Below are 25,053 nucleotides of genomic sequence, written 5' to 3'. Positions count from 1 at the left end.
GGAAGAAGAACAAGCTTTAAGGCAGGCAGCCATGCTGGGCAGAGAGGCTCCAAGCCTGTCAGTTAGAAAAAGGCTCTATAGAAGCACAGTAGCCAAGCTGAGTCCTGGGGCATGAGCATCATGCCTGCTAGGATCAGGGGCTGTGTGAAGATCCACAAACATGGAAGTGTGCTTGGCTCACTCCACACACTTCTGCAGGCTGCCTTAGGGTGGGGCAGGGGACAGTGGTGGCCAGGTAAAGTAGCAGGATGTTCATCACCTTGCCTCCTCCTTCCCTGTCCCCTGTCCTGACTGCACATCACCAAAATAGGAGTGGAAGAAGTGCCAGATCCCCAGTGGGTCCCCAGCCTGGCAGCTAATACAGCCTTCCAGGATGGGGACCCTTCCTGGGCTAGAATCCTGATTCTCAGTCGGCACTGGCGGTGGCTGGCCTTATACCAAGCAATGTGCTGAGACCAACAGCTAGCTTACCTGGTCCTTGGGCAAGTGACAGGGGGGGAAGGGCAGTAAAGGACTCACCTGAGACAACTTGTGGGGGCTTAGCCCCCAAATGACCGGGGTCATAATCCATGGGCTGTGTGAGACTCCCAGCCTAGTGCTCAGTAGCGTTCATGCGGGGCCTCTCAGCCTCCCCCTTCCCACCATTACTGCACGTCTTCTCTCTGATCCTTTCGCAAGACGTGGAGTGTCTGCCTCTGCTGGCTCCCATTCCTCTCCCCCACACCTTCTTCTTGCCCCTAATCCTGGCAGGCCAGCTCCACCCATCAAATAGCCCTTGTCTCGTGGCCTCTGCGGTGACCTTTACTGCTGGGGTTGGAGAGGTGACTCAGTGGTTAAGAGCACTGACTGCTTTTCCAGAGGACCCCACAAGAGCTCACAATTGTCTAATTCTGGGCCCCCTCCCTGTCCTTTCTTCGTATTCATTACACATTTGCTCGCCCACTTTCCTTTCTCCCCTAGTGCATGGTGGTGTGGAGTTGTGTCTAGCGCTACTTCCCCAGAGTCCTGAACTCTTGGGTCGATGGTATTTTACATCGGGGCATATTTATGCTTGGTCCCTGGGTACCTCACGCTCGACTCCTCCTGTCTTCTTATCTCCAGCCCTGCTGTCCAGTCAGACACCCCTGAGCCCTGCCCAGCCTGAGGAGAAGATGCTGCCCCCCACTGCTGTGCAGCAGGACACCGAGGCTGAGAAGCAGCTGATCCGGGAGGTGAGACCCCAGCGAGCTGCCAGTGTGAAGGAGAGGGTGCCCCAGAGAGAGCCAGCGTGTCCCTTTTGTTTCTGAGGAAGCTGGGTCTCAAAGAGGATGTCACGATGTTTCCAAAGCTGTAGGGAAGACAGGAATATCAAAGAGTTGCTTCCTGACTCAGACTGTTCTTTGTGTCACAATAGAACCTGCGTGGGGAGAGAACTGAGGACCAGGCCCATCCCCACGAGAAGGTCTCCTTGGTAACGTTGTTATGTCTTAGTTAGGGCTTCTCTTGCTGTGAAGAGACACCATGACCATGGCATCTCTCATAAAGAGAAACATTTAACTGAGTGGTTCATTTACAGTCAGAGGTTCAGTCCGTTAGCATCATGGTGGGACCTGGCAGTGTGCAGACAGGCATGGTGCTGGAGAGGTAGCTGAGAGTTCTACATCTTGCGCAGGCAATAGGAAGTGAACTGTCTCACTGGGCATGGCTTGAGCATTTATGAGACCTCAAAGCCCGCCTCCACAGTAACACACTTCCTCTAACAAGGCCACACCTATTCCATCGAGGCCACACCTCCTAATAACGCCACTCCCTTTGGGGGCCATTTTCCTTCAAACCAGCACTTTCTGGAAAAGGTGGCTGGAGACTGATGGGAGTAAAGAGCTATCCCTGGAGTGGGAGGGCTCTTGGCAGAGGCCATCAGAGTGGAAAGGAATTTGCCTTTGGTGCTGGGCCTGAGAGCAGCATGGCCTGCACACCATGCATCTCCCAGCATCCCTGGGAAGTATCAGGACAGGAGGTCTCCAGGGATATAAAAATAAGAAGACATGACAGAGGGTTCCTCTCAACTTCAGGCTCTGTGAGTTCCAGGGTCTCCTGCTGCTTAAAGGCTGCCTGCTGCCCTTGCCTGGTGGTTTGACGTTCAGTGGTCCCTGTGGGGAACTGGCTCTTCCTGAGGAGGGGGCCTGATACTAGGCAGAAGCAGCTCCTGGGAGCTCTGGTCTCTGGGGCCATCCAGGGTAACTCTGGGCGTTGAGTCTGTCTCTAGGACTCAGGACCCTTGGTGGGGGTAAGAAGAGGCTCTCTGGGGAGGGCTAAGCCTATAAGGCCACTAGAGGGCAGCCCCTCTTGTGTTAGCAACTTTGGTGCTCTTCAGGTTCCAGTGCCCAGGAGCCACACCAAGTGGCTTGGAGTGACTGTAAAATCCTACAGTTACAAGTGGATCTGGGTCACAGATCCTCAGGGAGGGGAGAACTGGACAGTACCTGGAAAGAAACCATCTAGGCAGGGTCCTTGTTATCTGGTAGGTTGGATGTTGCTTCCCCCTAGTGGTCTCCAAGGAGAACACACCCCACTTTGGGCAGGCAGTCCCCAATGGATGTTGCCTGCCTCTCCTGCCTAAAACCTAGTGGCCATCAAAGATAGTGCCAACAGACACTGCTGTTCCAGAATTCCATTTCTGACACTGGAATTTCTGCTTTGAGCTGTGAAGGGACCAGAGGTGTGGGTGTCTCCCCTCTCCGCACTCATCCTCCTATACAGTTGCTCTCTAGACAGAGACCAATGGAAGCAGAAAACTCTCTGAATGGCAGAGTGGCCTAGTAAGGAAGGAGGCCTCTGTGAGCCCTGGGAATGAACTTGCCAGGGAGCAGGGCAGAGCCCCTGAAGCATGAGAAAGGTGGGCATTTCTGGGCAGAGCAAGTTATCAGAAGCTCAAATACGCTAATAATAATAACAAATAAAACAACAAACAAGCTGGGCGGTGGTGGTGCACACCTTTAATCCCAGCACTTGGGAGGCAGAAGCAGGCAGATCACCGTGAGTTTGAGGCCAGCCTGTTTTACAGAGTGAGTTCCTGGACAGAAAACTACAGAGAAACCCTGTCTCCAAAAACCAAAGAAGAATAAAAGGAGGTGGAAGTGGAGGAGGAGGAGGAGGAGGAGGAGGAAGAGGAAGGAGGAAGAAGAAGAAGAGAAGAAGGAGAAGGAGGAGGAGGAGGAGGAGGAGAGAAGGAGAAGAAGAAGAAGAAGAAGAAGAAGAAGAAGAAGAAGAAGAAGAAGAAGAAGAAGAGAAGAAGAAGAAAAAGATGACGACACATAGCAACAAGGGGTGGCTAGGCCGAGAGTCCACATTCTGAGTACCACCCTTGCTTAGTGGCTGCCAGCCTCTTCATCACCGTGACAGAAGAACTGCCACAGACAGCTTTTAAAATGAATTTTTTTTTTTTTAAATTTTGGCTCATGGTTCCAGAGGTTTTGGTCCAGGGCCCGGTGGCTCCATGCCTTTTGGACTGTGGCCATGGAGAAGGTCTTGGTGGAAGGGGGTAATGAGGAAAGGAAAGGTGCTTGTCTCATGGTGGCCAGGGAGCACAGAGAAAGAAAGAGACTACGCTAGCAGCCTCCTTCCGTCCTCCTTTATTCCACCTGGGCCTCTAGTATTGGGAATGGTGTGGCCGGGGCAGGTAGTTCCCTGTCCGTCAGTCTGCTGGAAGTCTGACTGTACTGGAAGTTTGTCCTGGAAGTGCCGTCACAGGCACATTCAGAGGTGGGCCTCCTCACTAACCTGTACTTCTTGGGCCGTTCAGGTTGGCAGTTGTTCTAATTTCATCTCTGTTGTTGTGAGAAAATACCCTGACCGAAAGCAAGCTATGGGAGAAAGGATTGATTTTAGCCCACAGTTCCGGGTTACAGTCCATCGCTTTTGTGGAAGTCAAGACAGGAGCTTGGACAGCTAGCTAGTCATGTCACGTCTGTGTCAGAAACAGAGAGATGTGAGCGCATGCATGCTCATTTCCTTCTTCCCGCTTGACTTCTCTACTCTTTTTTTTTTTAAATATTTATTTATTTACTTATTTATTTATTATGTATACAATATTCTGTCTTGTGTGTCTGCCTGCAGGCCAGAAGAGGGCATCAGATCTCATTTCAGATGGTTGTGAGCCACCATGTGGTTGCTGGGAATTGAACTCAGGACCTTTGGAAGAGCAGGCAATGCTCTTAACCGCTGAGCCATCTCTCCAGCCCGACTTCTCTACTCTTAAGCACTCAGGTCTTGCTGCCTAGGGAATGGTGTCTCCACTGTGGGCTGGGTCTCCCTGCATCAATGAACATAACCAAGACCAGCCCCCACAGCCCAGACAGCCCAGGTCTGTGTAGACAGACCCTCACTGAGACTTTCTTCCCAGGTGACTCTAGGCTGTGTCAGGCCGACAGTTAAACCGAGCCATAGCAACGATCGAGTTGACAACCTATTGCGCCCACCATGAGTGAAGACCTGGGTCCCATGCTCAGCACAGAAAACAACAATAACCACAACAGCAAAAACTTGTTGTTTTTTTTTTAATTTTAAAAGAAGGAGTTAGAGAGATTGCTCAGTGATTAAGGTCTGGCTATTGTTCCAGAGGGTCTGGGTTCAATTTCCAGCACCCCAAAGTGACTCACACCATCTATAACTCCAGTTCCAGAAAATCCAACACCCTTTTCTGACCCACGTACATAGTACACAGATCTACCCACTGGCAAAACACCCATACTCTTAAAGTAAATAAAGTAATAATAACGTAAAACAATAACAAGAGCAGGGTGGTGGTGGCGCATGCCTTTAATCCCAGCACTTGGGAGGCAGAGGCAGGTGGATCCCTGTGAGTCTGAGGCCAGTCTGGTCTTAGAACAAGTTCTAGGACAGGCTCCAAAACTATACAGAGAAACCCTGTCTTGAAAAAAGCCAACCAACCAACCAACCAACCAACAAACAAAAAACTCCAACCACAATAATAAGAAAGGAAGGAAGATGGGGACTCAGGTTTAGTCAAGGAGCTTAGACTGCCGATGAACCTGGAAGCCACCCACCCTAAGCAGAGGATATGGAGTTACAGGGGGGTAGGTCTCAGCAGTGTGGGGAACAGCTAAGGTGGGAGTAAGAACAGATGTGGGGGCCGCGTGGGATGCTGTTGCGACAGGAGCCAGCGGTTCCAGCAGAGCTGGGAGAGCGAGGCCAGTAAACACAAACAGATTTTGTTATCGATGGCTCGAGTACCACTGTGTAAACGTGGGTAGATGAGGAAAGGCATTCCTCATAGTGTAGTGTGGAAATTTAGGCTAAAAACACATGGAAAGCACAGTCCATCAAAACTGCGTGGAGAACATTGCAGAGGGGCTGTTGCCTGTGAGCTGTCACCCCCATGTGACAAAGAGACTCTCGCCTCGTCCTCTCCTGCATTGTCTGAGTATCTAGAACTGGATGTCCGTTCTGAGGGCTGGCCCCGAGAGGTGGTCACTAACCACCTGTGTCTCCCACCACCCCAGGAGTATGAGGAGCGCCTGGCCCGCCTGAAGGCTGACTATGAGGCGGAGCAAGAGTCTCGGGTCAGGTTGCAGGAGGACATCACTGCCATGCGTAACTCATATGACGTGAAGCTGTCCACGCTGGAGGAGAACTTGCGCAAAGAGAAGGAAACAGGTGTGTGCTGCTGGGAGCTCCGCTCTGTCTTTCCTTTTAGTGATACCTGTGTGAAGAGTCCTCTGCGTGGTAGGCTCCACCCCTTTCCATCCAGCCAGGTAGGTACAATAGTTACTCCCTCCTATAGGTTAGAAAACAGGCCCAGAGAGGAGAGGTATATTGCTTTTGGCCACCCACCTGGGGAAATAGAGTCAGGACTGGAGTCCAGACACTCTGGGTCCAAAGCTGATATTGTCACACCACACTATCTTGGGGTGCTTTGTCCACAAGCTGGACCACATCTGGGCTTATCGGTACTGCTCTGGGATGGCTTCCTGGAAGAGGGGGTGAAGGCAGTAGGGCAGGAATGGATGGTGTGGGAACTGTTAGCTGGACCCTGGGGCTCTTCAAGGTTCTGACTCAAGCTGGTCTTTGGGAGACTGAGGTGTTCCTGTTTACTGCAGAAGCCATTCTCAAGGCCGAAGTCCTCTATAAGACAGAGGTCATGTCCAGGGCCGAGTTAGCCAATGGGTCCGAGTACTCACCAGCCTTGCGGTACGAGATGGCCGTGAAGCCCACCATCCTCTCCATGCCTGACACACTGCCCGGTGATAAGGTCACCAAGAGCCAGGCTCCCCTCACGTTTGAGGAATTGTCCCATGTGGAGGCCTCCAGGTCAGAGATTTCTTTTGGATCCAATGAGTCATCCACCCTCGAAGGCCTTCCTTCGGAGGCCTTCCCTGGACCCGAGGAGCTTTCCAATGTGGAGTTCTCCATGCCTGGGGTGCTGGCTGAGAACAGGTACTTCTCTGATGAGTATCTGGGTCCAGAAGCTGCTGCATCTTCACTGGAGGCAGAAAACTATGTCCATGAGGATGAGCCAGCACTGGAGCCCCTGCAGATGTTAGCGGGCCTGCAGGACTCCTTTGCCGAAGTGGAAGCCAAGCTAACCAGGCTCTCCTCTACTGTGGCTGTGACGGACCTGACCCAGACAGATGTCCTCCAGACCCCTGAGCAGGTAGCTAATGTCCTATGGAGCGGGCAGGATGGGCTGGGAGCACAGGGGTCATTGTACACAAAGGGCTGCTGACCACGTGTCATCCATGACTCAGTGGCTTGGTTGGGGAGCCTGCTGTCCTGTGGCTGGGAAGGATACATACTCTGTCACACACACTAAGAAAGCCGGGATGGAGCCCCCAGGTCACGTTAGGCAGGCACCTTTTCCTTTGACAGGACACAGTGTGTGTGGAAAGGAGGCTAGGTTGCTGAGTTGCCGTAGTGATCCTGAGCTCCCAACCTAAGACAGCCAGGGAGCCTGGGGCTGCCCTTTAAGACCCCAGGACTAGGGGCTGCCTCCCCTGTCCCTTCCTGCCCAATCTCCGGTCCCTTCCTGTTTTAAGAAAACATTCCTCGTTTTTCTCTGTTTTCTTCATGTAAGCACACATACGCACATATGCACAGACATTTAACCATACAGGCCTTTGAAATCCCAGCTCTCATCTCACGGTGTAACGTTGGCCATTTGCTTCTCTCGGCCACGGTTTCCTCCTCTGAATAGTAGAGATGCCAGCTTGTGTTTTCATGAGATAACATAGCATAGCCTGGGACACCATAGCGCTCACCCATGCCCCGTGTCCCCCTCACTTCTTCACCCCTACAGCAGCAGCAGGCAGGCAGAGGAGGTCGTGGATGGGTCTGCAGCCCCCAAAGAGGCAAGGAGAAGTGTGTGTCAGGGCATTGAGGAAGTAGAGAGGATTTCTGGCCCAGATCATTCCTCCTTTTCCTTATCTGTTACCCCCTCTCTCCCCCTCCCCGCCATCAGCCATCCTTGACAGACCTGCTGGATTCCAGTGACATGAAGTCAGAACCTGAGGTGGTTGACAGCCTCCTCCTCAGGACTGTGAGTACCTGTGTGGCCTCCCAGTGCCTGGCCCAGCTCTGTCTGACTTGTGCCCTCCCTTCCTGGGACTAGGTCTCCTTACCTTTGCCATCCCCTGGCAGCTGTCCCATGGCTGAGCAATGTTTAAAAAAGGACCACCACTAGGCACATGGGCAATGTGAACAGGAGACCTTCTAGAGACAGTGGCATTGGGTCTGCACAGAGGACTAGGGCCGCAGGCAGGCCTGGGGGTCCTAAGGCACTGTCTGGGACCTCCTGTAGGCTGGGGCACCCAATTTGGATACCCTTTGTCTTCTGCTTGGGACAGTGCAGCAGACCTGGGAGAGGAGGCTTCTAAATTTCTTCATACTTAGGGAGAGCAGCCATGAACTTGCAAGCCTCTAGGCAAGGTCACAGGACAGGGTGTGACAGTCGGTGACAGTGGGTGACAGTCGGTGGGACGCCCCAGCTAGGAGTGAGACTGAGGAGGAGAAGCCAGGAAGAACATTTCATGCCCAGAACTTCCTGGGGTGGGGGGGTGGCACCGAGGTGGACAGGTGGGGTGCCAGGAAGAGATATGGGGGAGAGGCAACAGCCAGAGAGACCAGAGCTTCCTCTGGATCAATTCCATGGGCAGCAATGGAAGGTTCTTGTACGAGAGGGACTCTATGGTCGGTTTATATTTTGGGGAAATTATCCTGCCTGCCTTGGTGACTGGATTAGAGAGCTCAAGAGAGGAGCCTGGGAGCCCCTTTGGGGTGTTGATAATTGTAATAAGAATTAATTTGAGTGCAAACTTTTCATAGCTTGCTATAGGTTGGATCCCTATTATCTTAAATCCATGATCTGACATCTGAACCTTTTTTTTTCTTTTTCCGTTTCCGTGTGCATGTGTGCATGTTTTGCATGTGTATGGGCTGAAGTCTATGGGTGCACATGTGTGCACATGAATGTGGAGGCTCCAAGCTGGTGTTGGAAATCATCCTCGTTTGCTCTGACACCTTGTTCACGGAGACGGGTTCTCCCAACCAGGCTTAGAGCTCACCCACATGGCTGGTCTCGGTAGCCAGCTTGCTCTGGGGTTCCCTGACTCTCGCCTTCTGAGGCTGGAAGTGCACAGAACTTACATGGGTTCTGGGGGTCTGGACTATAGTCTTCATGCTTGCAAGGGTTTTAACCATTGAGCAATCTCCCCCGCCACTGACACGTGAAACTTCTGGAGCACCCTGGAGCTCAGAGCTTTTCGGATTTCTATGCCTGTTGGGTTTTAGACTTTGGAATTAGGGATGCTCAGCTTGTGTGTCTGTGGCAGGGGGTGAACCGTGCAGGTTCCTTCATGTCTCCTCCCATCTTGTTTCCCTCTGTGCCCAGGAGCCTGATGTAGGCCTGAAGGTGGCTGAGGAGGTGGTGGCTGAGGCAGAGACTGGCATGTGGATGGAGTCTGAAGCCCACATGGCCCAGGTGGCCGAGGTGGCCCAGCCTCAGCCCTTGCTGGCCATGGCGAGCGTGAGAAGGGAGAGCATGGGTGTGGAAGTGGCTGTGTTGACCGAGGAGCTGCAGCCTGTGGATCAACAGCGGGTGCTGGCCCGGTGAGCAGCAGGTTCAGGGATCAGGAGCCTAGGGTATGACTCCCAACTCCAAGGGTGGGGGTTGAGGAATTGGGGCCCAGGCTGGGCTGAGGTGAGATCTGCTTCTCAATCTCTACTGAGACCACAACAGGCTTCTCTTCTATCATAAGAGGGGCTGTGGGGCTGGGGAGATGCCACAGCAGGCCAGGCAGGCAGGGCTCTTACCCAAAACCACATTGGCACCAGTTTCCGCTCTGTCACCTGCTGGGATGTGCTTGTTCTATAACAGATAAAAGCTGCAGAGCCCCACCCCTATGCTGATGGAGCACAGCTCCCTGCTCCCCTGCTCCGCTGCAGGCACCATCAGTATGGGGGTGGTGGCTGAGCTCTGAGCTCTCAGAACACCTGGTTAACCCAGCAGTCTTATTATCTCCTTGCTACTCAGTTTACCACTCTGTGAAGTGGGTTGTGGTGGGGGAGCGGGTGACAGACGTTGGCAGACCCGCAGGATCTATCACACTTGCTTTCCCCTCCCGGCTGCAGCTTGCAGTTGCTGGAGCAGCAGGTGGTGGGGGGTGAGCAGGCTAAGAACAAGGACCTGAAGGAGAAGCACAAGCGGCGCAAGCGGTACGCGGATGAGCGCAAGAAGCAGCTGGTGGCCGCGCTGCAGAATTCGGACGAGGACAGCGGGGACTGGGTGCTACTCAACGTCTACGACTCCATCCAGGAGGAAGTGAGGGCCAAGAGCAAGCTGCTGGAGAAGATGCAGAAGAAGGTGAGGCCCAGGCTCAGGCCCCTGGCCCCACACCACGGCTGGGCATCGACCCTCCTTGCAAATAGCTGACAACCCCTATTCTCCACACGAGCATTTATTAAGTGCCTGCTGCGTGTCTCTTGTGCTCCAGAAGGAATGTCCGAATAGGGCGTGGCGACGGCTGAGGCTGGGGCCACAGGTGTGGTTGGAGACCAATGTTTTGTAGAATTGTGGCCACAGGAGGCGCTCATTACATGCTGGAAGGGAGGGGGGTGAATGGTGGGTCAAGGCTCAGGGGACTGGACACTGTCTATAGGACCAGCGGGCAGTTGGTGAGTGGCTGCTGGGGGCCACTTGGGGACCGAGTGGGCAGACCGGTGCTAAGCAGCCTCCCCCTGCTCACCACCTTGTCACCCGTCCTTGGCTCAGCTGCGCGCAGCGGAGGTAGAAATTAAGGATCTGCAGTCCGAGTTCCAGCTGGAGAAGATTGACTACCTGGCCACCATCCGCAGGCAGGAGCGGGACTCGATGCTCTTCCAGCAGCTCCTGGAGCAGGTGCAGCCGCTTATTCGCAGGGACTGTAACTATAGCAACCTGGAGAAGATAAGGCGAGAGTCGAGCTGGGATGAGGATAACGGCTTCTGGAAGATCCCGGATCCCATCATCCTAAAAACCAGCCTCCCAGTAGGTCAGGCACTCGGCTGCCCCCACCCTCCCCTGTCCCTGACAGCTGGCCACCTTGCAGAGGGACAGAACCTGGCCTCTTCCTGCAAGCTGTGGGTGCAACAGGCATGGTATTCCTGAGGATCCAATCATTGGGGCCCTGAGAAGGTGTTGTGCTCTGGAGGCAAACAAGGGGGGCTGTGGGACTGTCGTCTGTGACGTAGGAATAAATGGCAGCGCCTTCCTTAAAGGTTCCGTGAGGTCTGTGGCATTGCCAGACATGTAAATGCCTTAGAGTTCTGCCTGGCACAGAGTGGAGCTTGGTTCTGCCACTATTGTCATTCCGTCCTGAGTCCCACAAAGGTTTGTAATTAAAACTGGATCTCAAAACGGCCTAGTCGTGCATGCCCAGCATCCCAGCATTTGGGAGGTGGAGGCAGGAGGGTCAGTTCAAGGATGTCCTTGACTACACAGCAAGGTCAAAGCCTGTTTGGGGTATATGAGACTCTGCCTCAAGAACAAAGCACAACGGGCTGGAGGGCTAGCTCAGTTGTGTAGTTAGGAGGACATGCTGCTCTCACAGAGGACCAATTTGGCTTCCAGCACACACATCTGGCGGTTCCCACTGGCAGTAACTCTCCTCCTCTGGCCTTTGTGGGCACTGGGCATGTACATACTGCAATACAGACATACAGGCAAAACCCTTGCACATACAAAATAAGAAGAAAGTAATAAAGCCCACAAAACCAAAGTAAAGAAAAATTAAACCGAGTCTTATAGGATCAAGTTCCCAGCCAGAGCAGTGAGTTATGCTAGGGCCATGGATAGACACCAGCTGTTCGCGGTTCTGCCTGTGCTTGGGCCCTTGACTTCCTGTGTGGTTTTATGGACATCTCTGTCCCTCTCTAAGCTTAACAAAGGATAAGATGACCTTAAGGACCTATCCAGCTCTGATGAGCCTCAGAGTAAAGTCAGATTTTCTGTGGATCTGTTTCCACCGTGTGGGCGTGTGAGTGTCTGTGCAGGCGGGCGTGTGTGTGCATGCGTGCCCCCCCCCTCTGTGTGTGTGTGTGTGTGTGTGTGTATCTCTACTTTCCTAAGTGGCACCCTGAAGTCCTTTTCCTGGTCATTGTTTATTTACACCTCCATCTCTGAAGTGACAGGTAGCCACAGATTCCAGTCAGTCAATTAAAACTCCAGCAAGCTCCATTGCCCATGAGCTCTGGGTAGCTGCAGCCTCTCCCAGTCCTCCTCTCCTGATGTCCAGCCTGGACCGGCGGTGTGGGCATTCTGTATCTGGGTCCTCTTGCCGTCTGTTTCCTCCTCATCCCAGGGGACCTGGGAAGCGTTCCCTGTTTCCAGCCTTCAGCCAGCCTGACGCCCCCCCCCCCACAGCCCCAGGCAGGGCTCCTCCTCCTGCACCCTCTGCCCAGCTCCTCAGTTTCTGTTTTCTCATAGCAGTTCCAACCGGGCCACAGAACAAGCCAGCCCCAGCCCGCAAAACCTCTGCAGTGGACAATGGCGAGCCGCACTTGGTGAGGCTCCAGGTTGAAGGGTGGAATAGAGAGTGGGGCTGGGGAGGTGGGGGTGGGTTGCCCACTAAGTGCTGCGAGTCAGCGAAGCCTCAGGCTCGTCAGGTGCTGAGCCTAGACCCTTTTCTACCTCTCAGGTAGCCTCTCATTTAAAAGTACTAACCAAAGGGAGAGTCTGTGGTAACCGCCTTCAGTACCTCCTGCTAACCTAAGGCTTGGTTTACTTCGGTGACTTAACTTCCTAAGAGAGAAAACGCTTTAAAACATGTTCAGCCTGGGACTACAGAGAAGTTATCTCGGAACACTTTTAGTTCCGAGCAACAGGTGCCACACACAAAGTAGAGACCTCACTGGCCCACGTAGGTGGATCAATTTCAAGCATGGCTGAATCAATCTTGGGGCTCAGTCAGGGTTCTGTGTCTGACTTTGCCCTTTGTCCCTGCCTCTGAGCTAGCTAGCTTCATGCTTTCTCCCCCACGGAAGGGCAGGTGGTAGTGACTGCTGGCAGTTAAGATCCAAAAGGAAGAAAGATATCGTCCCTTCAGCTAGTGGTTCTCAACCTGTGGGCTGTGACCCATGTGGAGGTCACATATCAGAGACCCTGCATTGCATTACGATTCATAACAGAAACAAAATTATAGTTATGAAGTAGCAATGAAAATAATTTTATGGTTGGGGGTCACCACAGCATGAACTGGATTAAGGCTGAGAACCGCTACCTGAAGCCATCATTAACATCCAAGCTTTTGGAAAGGCCGAGGTAGGCTCTCCCTGGTCACAAGCCTTGTCTATGTTCAGGATGATGTCTGGGTCCTACATCTGGCCCTGTGATTTCTCTCCCCTCTGGGTTGGGAGGAAATAGTTACCCAGTGCAAAAGAGTCAGACTGAGGAAAATAAGCACGCCACAGCAGTTATGAAAAAGAGCCTTCCCAGGAGGGGACAGTGAGGATGTGTTGGCCACAAAGAGAGCTGACAGCTGAGGTTTTGTGGATTGTGTCTACATGGAGGGATTTGGGCCACACAGTATCTGTTACCCTTGCCCCTGGTAATGCTGGAGCAAGGAACATGGGCTCCCTTCCCCATGTCAAGGGAGGTGAGAGGAGGCAGTGACCTCCCTGGTCCAAGCTGCCAGGGTCCCTACCCTGGTCCTGTGAGTGATACAGCTCGGGAGATGCCCAGCATGGCATAGCACCACGCACGCCCAGAAGCTCCTGAGCCCAGTGTAGGGCGCACAGTGGCTGCATAGACGAGGGGGCTGTCACTTAAGAGGTTCTGAAATCTCCGCAGGAGGAAGACCGGTATAAGCTGATGCTCAGTCGAAGCGACAGTGAAAATATTGCCAGCAACTACTTCCGCTCCAAGCGGGCCAGCCAGATTCTCAGCACGGACCCCATGAAGAGTCTGAGTGAGTGCCCTGCCCACTGGGGCCTCCCCTCCTCCACACCCACTGGGAAGTATGCCACGGGGATAAATTTGGAGTTAGGCAGCCTCAGTTTCCTCAGCTGTAAAGTGAGGAGCATGACACTCACTTCTTAGGATCAGAGCAGATGAGCTGAGGGAATGGGGCCATAGAGTAGGTAATCATGTTAGTCAGTGTTCATTGCCTCCATGACTACCTGAGAGACGCAAGGAGGAGGAGTGCTGGGAGCACGGCTCATTCGGGAGAGTGCTTGCCTGGTATGCACAAAGCCCTGGGTTCAATCCCCAGCACTGCATAAACCAGACTTGTGATGCTTGCCTGGCGGGTCAGCAGTTCAAGATCACGTTTGGATACAAAGGGAGTTTGAGGCCAGTTATGGTAAGATCCTCGGGACAAAACAGTTCTAAGAACTGAAAAATCACTTCATTCTCTTTTTAAAACTAAAAACGGGCTGATGAGATGGTTCGCAGGATAAAGGTGCTTGTCACCAAGCCCGAGAGCCCGTTTGATCCCCAGGCCCCATGTGGTGAAAGGAAGAGGACTGGACCCTGCAGCTTGTTCTCTGACCTCCATACAAGCACGGTGGAATCAACCAATCAATCAATCAATACATGTAATAGAATTTTGGAAAAAAACAGAACCCACAGGGCTTCCAGTAATATATCCATTAAAAGCAAACCATGGGACTGGAGGGATGGCTCAGTGGAGAGTGCACTGGCTGCTCTTGCAGAGGAAGGACCGGATTTTTAGTTCCCAGCACTATGGCAGCTCACAACCTTCTGTAACTCCAGTTCTAGGGGATCCAGTGCCCTTTTCTGGCCTCTGTGGGCACTGCACACACATAGTGCACATTCACGTAGGCAAAACACCCATACACATTAAATAAATAATAATTCTTGAAAACTGATATTAAAGTTTTTAAGTAATAAGTTTTATTTATTTCATATACATTGGTGTTTTGCCTGCAATAGTGTCTGTATGGGGGTATCAGAGCCCCTGGAACAGGAGTTACAGACAGCTGTGAGCTGCCACGTGGGTTCTAGGAATTGAACCTGAATCCTCTGGAAGAGCAGCCAGTGCTCTTAACTGCTGAGCCATTTCTCCAGCCATGACATTAAATTTTTTAAAATTTCTAAACTTAAAGCAGAGGCAGAGCAGGGTGGGCTGGGATGGAAGGAGGAAAAGTGAGAATTTATTGAGGACCTGACCTGTCCAAATGACAGATAAGGAAACTGAGACCTAAGAGCCGGCACTGGTAGCAAGTGCTGGGCTGGACCTTGTGTCCAGGCTCATCTGCCTTAGGTACCAGGCTGGAACCTCAGTTAGGGGATTTTAAACTCCAGTCCCCTAACCTAGACTCTTTGGACGCAGAAGGGATATTAGGTCTGACGTCTCAGCAGAGCGCTTTAGAGGGGTCCCAGCTGCAGAGGCAGGACCTCAGGCCCAGGATGATGATTGTCAGACCTCTGCCTTCTACATGATTGCTGTCCTGGCTCACTGGTGCTCCTGCATCTTGTCCACAGCACATCACAACTCACCACCGGGGCTCAATTCGCCTCTCGGCAACAACTCTGCCATGCCGCCCGCCCAGACCCCCGAGATGCCCCAGCCCCGGCCCTTCCGCCTGGAGTCCCTCGACATCCCCTTCTCCAAAGCCAAGCGTAAGAAAAGCAAAAGCAGCTTTGGCAGTGAGCCTCTGTGATCCAGCTGCCTGCTGCTACCTGTCCTCTGGCTTCTAGACACTTCCAAGTCCTCCCCAAGAAGCCTCAAACAGGCCTCCTCTCCCCTACTCCACAGTGTCCCCAAGCCCAAGGGGATCTCAGTCCTGGGAAGACTCATTCCCTTCCCTGTTCCCTCGAGAACTCACTTTGGCCCAGGGCCTGAGCTCTGTGGAGGTTGGGCTTCCCTTCCCCGAAAGAGGCCTGCTCCAGTTGTGCAGAGCAGCAAGGCCCCACTGACTTACTGCCATAGAGCTTACACTGGCCGGTGTGGGTCTACCTCCATGGGCTCAGGTGCCACTGGGCCTTCACAAGCATCCTCAGCATTGGGCACAGAAGCTGCCATGTGGACGAGGACGAAGCTCAACATCTGGTTGACTACGCTTCAGGCCTCTCTGATTGTCCCCTTCCAAGGGAACCTGTGCCACACAGTGGGCACAGATGGAGACCCGGAGCCAACTACTATGCCTGGCCTCCTATTGGCTGGACCACAACCCAAAGAAGGTGCTTTACGATAAGCTGCCCAATAAACTGCCTTTTGGAATAAGCTTCCCTCCCCAACCCTCTGGTGCTTCCTGCCCCCATCCCTCGCTGTCCTGGAGAGTGACTATCCTGTCCGCTGCCTCAGGCTGCAAGCCAGCAGCTCCAGGGCTTCTGTCGCCAGCAGTAGAAGCGACTGTAGAAACAGAACCGTGTCTTGCTGAGGCAGAAGTGGCCTGGGTTGTAGTGTACACAACACACACCTGTGCCCTCACACGTGCCTGTGGAGATCGAGAGCAACCTCAGGTGTCATTCCTTAAGCACTTACCAACTGAGCTATCTCCCCAGCCTGGGCCTTTCTCTCTCTCTTTCTTTTTTTTTTTAATATTTATTTGTCTATTTACTTATTATTTAGTGGCAGGGCATGGTGTGGGTTAGAGGACAACCTGTGAAGTCAGTTCCTTCCTTCCACCATGTGGGTCTCAGGGAATCTAGGTCATCAGGCTTGGCGGCAAGTGTCCCTACCCACTGTGCAACCCTCCTTATGTCCCCAACCACCAAGCATCCCCCGATGCTGTGTGTGCCTGGTTGAGGGAGCATATGTCACGATGCTTGGATGTGGAGGTGAGAGGATGGCTCCCAGGAATGGCTGCCTCCCCTCCTTCCACTGTGGGTACTAGGGATCGAACTCAAGCTTGTGCAGCATGTGCTGTGACCTGCTCTCCCGCCCAGGCAGTCTTCAGGGGCCTGCACTGGAACTGGGTGTCCCGACATAGCCAGAAATGAATCCAGTTGTCATTTGTTTCCATCCAGGGGCTATGACAGCCCTCCCCTTTAGGTGGGCCCACAAACAGGGACATGATGGGTCCCGAGTCACCTCTGTCAACTGGAGAAGCACCCATTTCATGGTGTTTTGTGAAGGGTTAGAGAAGGTAGTAGCTCAGCACTGAGCTAGCCTCCCATTCTGCCACCCTCCTCATTTTATATCAGCTACTGTGATTGGCCCAAGGCTTTACCCCTGGGCCAAGGAGTTCACTGCAGAAGCAAGAGTTGAAGGTGAGGCTACCAAAGGCCAATACAGTCGAACCAATCAGGGGAAGCTGCTCAGGTTTCTATGGGAGCAGAGCTCCGCCCTCCACCCACCCCAGGGATGAAGATCCTAGATCTCTCCTGGGATGTGCTGAGGGCAGGCACCTCTGGTAGAGGAGACAGGAAGAAAAGCAAGGCAAGCAGGAGATGAGCTACTCAGGGCATTTGTGCTAAAGGCTGGTGGGACTCAGAGCAGGGAGCAGAGGGGAATGGTAGTGTGGAGATGAGCTGAGGTGGAGACCCGAGTGTCCTGAGCAGTGAGTGGCTCGCCCCTAGATTCAGTGTCAGCGGGTGGTGGGCTTGGGCTGCAGAGAGGTGAGGAGCAAGAATCTTTTTCCTGTTTTTAAATTTTTATATCAAGATCGATTTATATTGACAGAGTCCAGGCTGGCCTTAAACTTGCTAGGTAGCTGAGGATGACTTTGAACTAACTACCTTGCTGCTTAGTGCTGAGATTACAGGCATGGGGTGGGGGGCACCATGCCTGGTTTTATATGATATTGGTGGTCAAACCCAGGCCTTCATGCACGCTAGGTAAGCATTTTACCCACTGAATTATAGTCCTAGTCCTTTAAATTTTATTTTTGTCCCGAGTCTTGGCTTGGTGTCTGTGTGTAAGTCAGAAGACAATTTGTAGGAGTCGGTTCTCCCTTTCCTTGACAGACCTGAACTCCCTATGTAGGCCAGGCTGGCCTCAAAGTCACAAAGATTCGCCTGCCTTTGCCTCCCACTTGAGAGCTGGGATTAAAGGCATGAGACACCAATCCCGGGTGTGACAAAGCCTTTTAGCCTTTAGACCTGCGCCATCCCTGCTGTTTGGGGCGAGGCCAGGAGCCTACATCCCCCACCTCGTTGCTCCCTATAGGGAAGGGCCTGCTTCCTAGCTCTCTAGACCAGTGACGGACGAGGAGGTGACACCCCCGCCCCGATCTCGTCCAAGTGGCGACAGTCGTGTCCAAGGGGACCAGGACCAGCAGCCTAGGAAAGAAACTTAAACCCTAGAAACCCTCAGAGATAGGTGGGTTTGAAACCCACGGCTGGAGCGGCACGGGAGAAGCCGAAGGGCGCCCGGCTTTGTTGATTGGCCGCAGCTACAGAGCTGTCTCTCTTGGATTGGTCCTTTACCCTGGGGGAGGCGGAGCCTCAAGCACATTTCTCCAATAAAGTGCAGAGAATGAGCCTCTGTGGGGCACTTCCGGCGGCGTTCCCCGCTTCTCCGTCCGTCTCCGCCGCGGCATTGGCCGCGGGGCCACAGAGTACCCGGACCACTTCCAGGTGATACTCCAGCGCCTCGAGCGGCTATTGGGCGGCCGCGAAGGACACTTCCGGTGTCCAGGTGCTCGCCTCTCCGGCTGGAAGATGAAGATGGATCCCCGCCTCGCCACTCGTGCCTGGCCCCTCTGTGGGTTGCTGCTGGCTGCGCTCGCCTGCGTCTGTGCCAGCGGCCCCCGAACCCTCGTGCTGCTGGACAACCTCAACGTGCGGGACACGCACTCGATGTTCTTCCGCAGCCTGAAGGGTGAGCGCCGCGGCGAGGGCATGGCCGGGGTTGGGAAGCCCCGGGGTGGCTGCACCCTCCGCCGGTGGCAGCCAGGGTTCCTCTGCTGACCATCTGCTCCAACTCCCTCTTTTCTTCTCCAGACCGGGCCTTTGAGCTCACCTTCAAGACCGCAGATGACCCCAGCTTGTCCCTCATTAAGTACGGAGAGTTCCTCTATGACAACCTCATCATCTTCTCCCCCTCCGTGGAAGGTAAGAGCGGCGCGGCGCCCCCAGGACTTGCTGGGATTCGAGGTGCAGGATTCCGTTGTCATCTTGTGGTTCCTGGGCATGTTCTGGGACTCGGGATGAGTTTCGAAACACAGTAGAGGAAAATGTTAATTCCAGCCTGGGCCTTGGAGCTGTTATTTTTCAAAAAGACACTTTATGGAGAAGGGGTTTTTGTCGAACAAAGGCTCTGATAAAGAAGCCCCTGATTTGACTTGCTTGTGTACAAAGAATTGCCCCGTTATTAACACGGATTGCTGTAAAAAGCCTTTCTGTAGGTGGTTGATCATACGATTACAAGTCTCCCGGGCTTGAGAGTCTGGTGTTCCCAGACCAAGAGCAGATGATGGGGGTGGGGTGGGGTGGTCTCATTTTTTATCTTGCCGAGCTGCGTGGCTTTCACATAGCTGTAGCCTGCTCGCATCTGTCTTCATCTGGCTAGGCATCTCCAGCTCCTTTGGCTATTTCTTATTTGCTTGTATGGGTGTTTGGTCAGCTTGTTCTCTGGAAGAGCAGCCAGTGCTCTTAACCACTGAGCCATCTTTCCAGCCCTGGCCATTTCTTTTGCCTTGCTGTTTTGGTGAGCATGGTAGATAGTCTTTCCATTTCATTTTTGTGTCAAAAAACCCAGGTCGTCCCTGTTTGCGGTAAGATGTCCCTGCCATCCTTCTTTCAGTTGGTGACACATGGATGGCTTTTCTTTCCCTGACAGCTACTTTGTATTCTGTAATGGGTTCTTCCAGCTGTCCAGAATGCCCTCCCCCCCCCTCCCCCGCCACACCCTAGCTCCTGCTGTTTTCCTTTAGGTCCCACTGGAAGAGCTCCCATCACCTACTTCTGGTCTAGGAATATTTTCACAGCGTGGCCTCACAGTACCTTCTGACACAGAGGCCACCTGTACCCAGCTCTACCTTGGAACCTAGGAAGTCTCGTTACTCTCCTGCTCACAATTCTCCAGTGGGCCCCACCAGCCCAAGCCTTCCAATAGCTGGCCACACCGCCTCACTGCTGGTCTCTGGTCCAGCCCCGAGGCTCACCCTACCCGGCGGACCTCACACCTGTTGTTTACTCTGCCTGTGTGCTCTTTGCTCTTCCTGCATGCTGTTGCTGTCCGGCCCGCCCTTCCAACTTCTCATGTGTAGCTGGTTGAAGGCTGTCCTCGCCAACCTTGGCACAGTGACTCCCTTCCCTCATTGTCCTGTTCTTTCTTCCCAGTCCATAGAAATACTTCGCAGGTAAGCGGATTGTCTTACGTTGAATGCCAGACTCACTCTGGTGATAATTCCAGAGCTCAAGCCCCACCCGGTGCCAGTTTGGAGGCTGGTGGCAGCAGTGGCTAGTTACTAAGTAAACTGACCAGCGCAGGATAGACTCTCATCCTTCAAATGGTGGGAACCCACAAGCCCTTTGGGTGATGTGGAAGCTCTGGATGGTTCTGCTGTGGGGAATGTGAACAAGGAAGCTGGTTGGTGTCAGCCCTGAGCCTTACGGTCAGTGGCAGTGTCACCCGTGGGTTCTGCAGTGCCTTCTCAAATAGCCCAGGTGGAGTGACATTGATAGACTAAGGTGACTCCAGGCATGGAGCCGATGATGGCAAAGGCTATGGGTGTTTGAGGCATGTGAGCATTTGGACAGCATTGCTCTGAAGTGTGGGTAGAAGGTGCAGTATTTCAGGTTGAATAGATGTGGCTTGGAATATGTCAACAAATGTCACTAGAATGTGTTTGGTGATTGCACCTGAATGACCAAGGCATTGCTTTGAGCATTCCTTTGAGTACATGGGTGTGTGCCGTGTGGCAGCTGTGGTGGATTTACTTTCCTTCTCATTTCTGGATCCATGGGAACCCATTCATATCAATTGTGGCGGCTCTAGAGGGTCCCCTACCTCCGTCCATCAGCCAGGGAGTGGGGACAGGACTGTCTGGTCACTGTGTCTAGGGCCTTCTTTCAGATTTCGGAGGCAACATCAACGTGGAGACCATCAGCGCCTTCATCGATGGTGGTGGTAGTGTTTTGGTGGCTGCCAGTTCTGACATTGGTAAGTCTGCCCTAGGAAGTTCTGGGGCTTTCCAGCAGTTCTCCACGGGGCTCAGAGAGCTTTATATGCGGGAGCTGCCAAGGTGGCATTGGCTAGGTGAGCCCCAGCCACCAAGGAGGCAGTGAGGGAGCTGCAGGGCTTATCTGGCCCTGGGTCCCTCCTGTATGGTCCTGTAACCAGAGACAATGAGGACCCTGGTTGGCCCTCTCTGTGATTTTCTTTGTTGTGTTCTGTTGGTTGGCTCTGCTCTGATGGGGGAAGGAAGTCAGGGGACGCAATGAGTGGATTTTGTTCAGATTCTGGTTTTGAAAGTTTTGCAAACAGCGGGGAGAGAATCACAGCCTCAGCTCATGTGTTGGTCCCTCGGCTTCAGCAGCGAACAGCTGAGGGCCTGTTCCTTGGCAGCGAGAGCCTCTGAGCCCTGTTCCTCTCTGTGGGTCTCTTGGTGGGGTGATGACAAGGACTGGTCAACTCAGGCCTGTTAACCTCACCCTTGACTGTGGCTTTGCTAAACTTGTTAAGGGGGTTTGTGCAGAACCAGGTTGTTATGTTTGTGCAGGGAAGAGGGAAGGCTGTTGTTTAGGTCAGCTTAGCATCTCCTCAGCCCTGGAGCTGATGCTCTGTCTGATGCAGGCGCTGGGCACTGCGGCTGACCAGTAGAGGGTGAGGTCTGAAGAAGCTGTGACTTGTGTTGTCAGGCCTGCCAGTCAGGGTTCAGCCGGGCAATCTCTTGGATCTGTGCAGGTGACCCTCTTCGGGAGCTGGGCAGTGAGTGTGGGATTGAATTTGATGAAGAGAAGACGGCTGTCATTGACCATCACAATTTTGACATCTCAGACCTCGGCCAGGTAATCAGGCGCGTTCCTTCAGCAGCTGTTGCTTAGAGACCAAGCAGGAATCAGGGAGGACTCCCTGGCCCTGGGACCCTCTTCTTGACCCTGTTTCCCTGTCCCCTTTGCAGCATACGCTTATCGTGGCTGATACTGAGAACTTGCTGAAGGCCCCAACCATTGTTGGGAAGTCATCTCTGAACCCCATTCTCTTCCGAGGAGTTGGGTGAGTGAGCAGGGACACCAGGGGGACCTGGAGGAGCGGGGCTCACTTTCTGTTAGTGGACATGAAGCCAATTTTGTTTCGTTTTTCGAGACAGTTTCTCCCGTAGCCCTGGCTAACCTGGAACTCGCTCTGTAGACCAGGCTAGCCTTGAACTGAGATCTACTTGCCTCTGTCTTCTGAGTGCTGAGATTAAAGTGTGCGCCACCATTGCCCAGCCAAATTTAGGGTTGAGAATGTTTGTTTCCCCCAGGTGATAGCAGTGAGTTTTACTATAAGTAAGAGGAACCCTGAGTGCTTGACTCGTGAGAAAGGATCTTTCCTGGCCAGATGTGGAGGCTGAAGCAGGAGGATTGGGGTTGCAGGCCAACCTAGCTAGTGAGATCCTGTCTTTGAATGAGTTGATGGTGAACAGATGAGAATGGGGAGAGAAGGGCTGACCTCTCTCTCTGGGAAGACACGGAAGAGCTTTTCCCTAGGGGCGATGGCATGGGACCCTGTGCCCTACACCTGCTTCCTGCTCAGCGCTAGGCTTCTCTCTCTTCCTTCTTGCAGAATGGTGGCAGATCCTGACAATCCGTTGGTTTTGGATATCCTCACAGGCTCTTCAACCTCCTACTCCTTCTTCCCAGATAAGCCCATCACCCAGGTGAGAGCCTCTGCAGCCTCCAGCTCCCAGGCCAGGGACAAACACTTTTTATTTGAAAACCAGGCAAAGCAGGAGAGGTGGGCTTTGCTGAGGCTGATGGGATGCTAGGACCGAGGACAAGGGGGAATCCTAGGTCCTCCCTCAGGTAGGCGTGGGGACATAGTCATGTAGGTGTCCAGTCTGCTGTCCCTTTGCTGTGTTGGCTTTCCTGGTACTTTGGAGATGCTCAGGTGACTGCCGCTTCTGTCCCCAGTATCCCCACGCGGTGGGGAAGAACACTCTCCTGATTGCGGGGCTCCAGGCCAGGAACAATGCCCGGGTCATCTTCAGTGGCTCTCTGGATTTCTTCAGCGATGCCTTCTTCAACTCGGCGGTGCAGAAGGCCACACCTGGTGCCCAGAGGTAATGCCAGGAGGTTTGTGTGCAGGAGGAGGAGCAGCACACTTTGAAGTTTGTGTCTCCAGAGCTTTGCGTGATCCACAGCTTTGTGTGGTGCTGCTGGTATTGGCACCCGTGCTCACCAGGGTGGTAGTGGCTTGTGTGGAGCCCTCTTGCCTACACGCCTAGAAGATCATGTGACTTGCGGCTAGAGCACGCATCTGACAGGCATAAGTCCCTGTTTAGTCTCCAGCACGAAAATAACTGGGATTGATTGTGCAGGTGACCCACAGCAAACCGCCTGCAGCTACTGTTCAGTTTTCCCTTTAGCCACAGGCCAGTAGGCGTGTGCAGCCTGCTTTCGGGTCCTCACTTACTGAGCACTGGCCTGCTGGGCAGGGGTGGTCTCCATTAGGCACCCAGCAAGAAGTGGGCTGCAGCCCCAGCCTCTCTTTTCCCTCCTCCAGGTATTCTCAGACAGGCAACTATGAGCTAGCTGTGGCCCTCTCCCGCTGGGTGTTCAAGGAGGAGGGCGTCCTTCGAGTGGGGCCTGTGTCTCATCATCGGGTGGGCGAGACGGCCCCACCCAATGCCTACACTGTCACCGACCTGGTGGTAAGAACTCCTGGGGTCGGTGGCGGGTCCTAGGTTTTGACCAGGGTGGATCAGTTAGCTCAGAAGCCTTAGGTACCCCTAAGGATGAATATGTACTTCGTTCTGTCCCTAAGAGTCAGCAGAGATACGGAGCCGGCCACCAATACTAACTGAAGCCCCTGAGGTGGAGATGTAGTGGAGCTCAGCTCCACTGGACTGGCAGGGAAGTCAAGCTGACCAGAAAAGTGACATGGCAGGTGGAACTTGGCATTGGACTTTGTAGGTCACTGTCAGTGTCTGGACAGTTGTCAGTACCTGCCCACTCGGGATGGAGGGGACCCTGCTAAGGACCTCAGGCCCAGGAAAGGCAAAGGGGCTGCCAGTGCTAGCCCTGCTAAGAAGCGGTCATCTGTGCTCTGTGACTGCGGGCAGACTCGAGTCCCGCCATGTCTCTCGGTAGTGGTGCCCCTCCAACTGCTGGCACTCCTAGCTGACCTAGCTCTCACCTCAGGAATACAGCATCACGATTGAGCAGCTCTCTAATGGCAAGTGGGTCCCCTTTGACGGTGATGACATTCAGCTGGAGTTTGTGCGCATTGACCCCTTTGTGAGGACCTTCTTGAAGAGGAAAGGTAAGTGTGACACCTGTCAGAGAAAGCCACAGAGTGGCCAGCTGCCTGCATCAGGACACATCCCTCAGGGAAACCCTCCTGGTCTGAGTACTGCTGCTTCCCCAGGTGGCAAGTACAGTGTCCAGTTCAAGCTGCCTGATGTGTATGGTGTGTTCCAGTTCAAAGTGGATTACAATCGGCTAGGCTACACACACCTGTACTCCTCCACCCAGGTAAGCGGGAGGCAGTCTGTTTCTGGCCAGTAGGCGTCCTCCTTAGGCCTCCCACCAAGGCCTGCTACCTCTGTCCTATACAGGTGTCAGTGAGGCCACTGCAGCACACACAGTATGAGCGCTTCATCCCCTCAGCCTATCCCTACTACGCCAGTGCCTTCTCCATGATGGCCGGGCTCTTCATCTTTAGCATCGTCTTCTTACATATGAAGGAGAAGGAGAAGTCTGATTGAGCTGGACCTGGGACTCCACTCAGCAAAAGACGGCAAGAGGATCCCACTGGAACTGATGGGCTGGGCTTTTGTCATTGTTTTAAAAAGGCCATGGGAAAGTGGCACAGCCTTACCTCAGTGATGATGACTTTGGGGTGCGGGAGGGGGGACACACACCTTTACTCAGTGAGTGATGACTACAGGGTGGGGGCGGGGAACATCTGTTTTCTAAGTTTTCCCACTTTGTATCACTCTGGCATTTTTCATATGTGCAGCCACCCCATTTCTAAAATAAAGAGACCCGCTGCCCTCACCCATCCCCTGGCCCCCACGTCATGATGGCAGGGCTGCTGTCTCGGGATTACAGCTGGAGACTGTCTTCTCTCTTCAGAGGGAGGGTGGGGATCAGAGTGGAAACTAGAATCACAGTGCTGGACTAATTGCTGGTGAAAGGCTGTTGACTCAGCAGGTAGGAGCACCAGCTGCTCTTGCTGAGGACCGGTTCAATTCCCAGCACCCACATGGCAGCTCACGTCTGTATTTCTAGTCCTAGGAGATCTTTGTTTTTTTTTTTTTTTTTTTTTTTTTTTTTGTTTTGTTTTTCGAGACAGGGTTTCTCTGTAGCTTTGGAGCCTGTCCTGGAACGAGCTCTTGTAGACCAGGCTGGTCTCGAACTCACAGAGATCTGCCTGCCTCTGCCTCCCGAGTGCTGGGATTAAAGGCGTGCGCCACCACCGCCCGGCAGTCCTAGGAGATCTAATGCCCTATTCTGGCCTCTCA

The 25,053-nt window shown here is 53.4% G+C and overlaps 2 protein-coding genes across 2 annotated transcripts in view; both read left to right on the top strand.

Annotated features, from left to right (window-relative positions):
- Kif17 (kinesin family member 17) overlaps window positions 1-15,153 on the top strand; it is a 32,729-nt gene extending 17,576 nt beyond the window's left edge. Inside the window, 10 exon segments of the mRNA XM_038334879.1 lie at window positions 1,102-1,211; window positions 5,502-5,655; window positions 6,099-6,652; window positions 7,457-7,534; window positions 8,885-9,102; window positions 9,625-9,856; window positions 10,265-10,523; window positions 11,960-12,045; window positions 13,319-13,436; window positions 14,975-15,153. Coding sequence (XP_038190807.1) covers window positions 1,102-1,211; window positions 5,502-5,655; window positions 6,099-6,652; window positions 7,457-7,534; window positions 8,885-9,102; window positions 9,625-9,856; window positions 10,265-10,523; window positions 11,960-12,045; window positions 13,319-13,436; window positions 14,975-15,153 — 1,988 coding nt within the window.
- Window positions 15,154-18,035: 2,882 nt separating this feature from the next.
- Window positions 18,036-24,639, top strand: Ddost (dolichyl-diphosphooligosaccharide--protein glycosyltransferase non-catalytic subunit). Its single transcript, XM_038333236.2, has 11 exons — window positions 18,036-18,257; window positions 18,380-18,490; window positions 20,457-20,543; window positions 21,288-21,391; window positions 21,505-21,599; window positions 22,152-22,245; window positions 22,499-22,647; window positions 23,091-23,238; window positions 23,729-23,849; window positions 23,955-24,061; window positions 24,145-24,639. Exons 1-11 carry the CDS (start codon window positions 18,098-18,100, stop codon window positions 24,292-24,294), a joined length of 1,326 nt encoding a protein of 441 aa, XP_038189164.1. The 5' UTR covers window positions 18,036-18,097; the 3' UTR covers window positions 24,295-24,639.
- The last annotated feature ends 414 nt before the right edge of the window (window positions 24,640-25,053 follow it).

The sequence above is a fragment of the Arvicola amphibius genome, chromosome 6 (assembly GCF_903992535.2).
Source record: "Arvicola amphibius chromosome 6, mArvAmp1.2, whole genome shotgun sequence".
Classification (NCBI taxonomy): Eukaryota; Metazoa; Chordata; class Mammalia; order Rodentia; family Cricetidae; genus Arvicola; species Arvicola amphibius.
The sequence above is the reverse complement of the archived record's forward strand: the minus strand, read 5'-3'. Positions and strand labels throughout refer to the sequence as shown.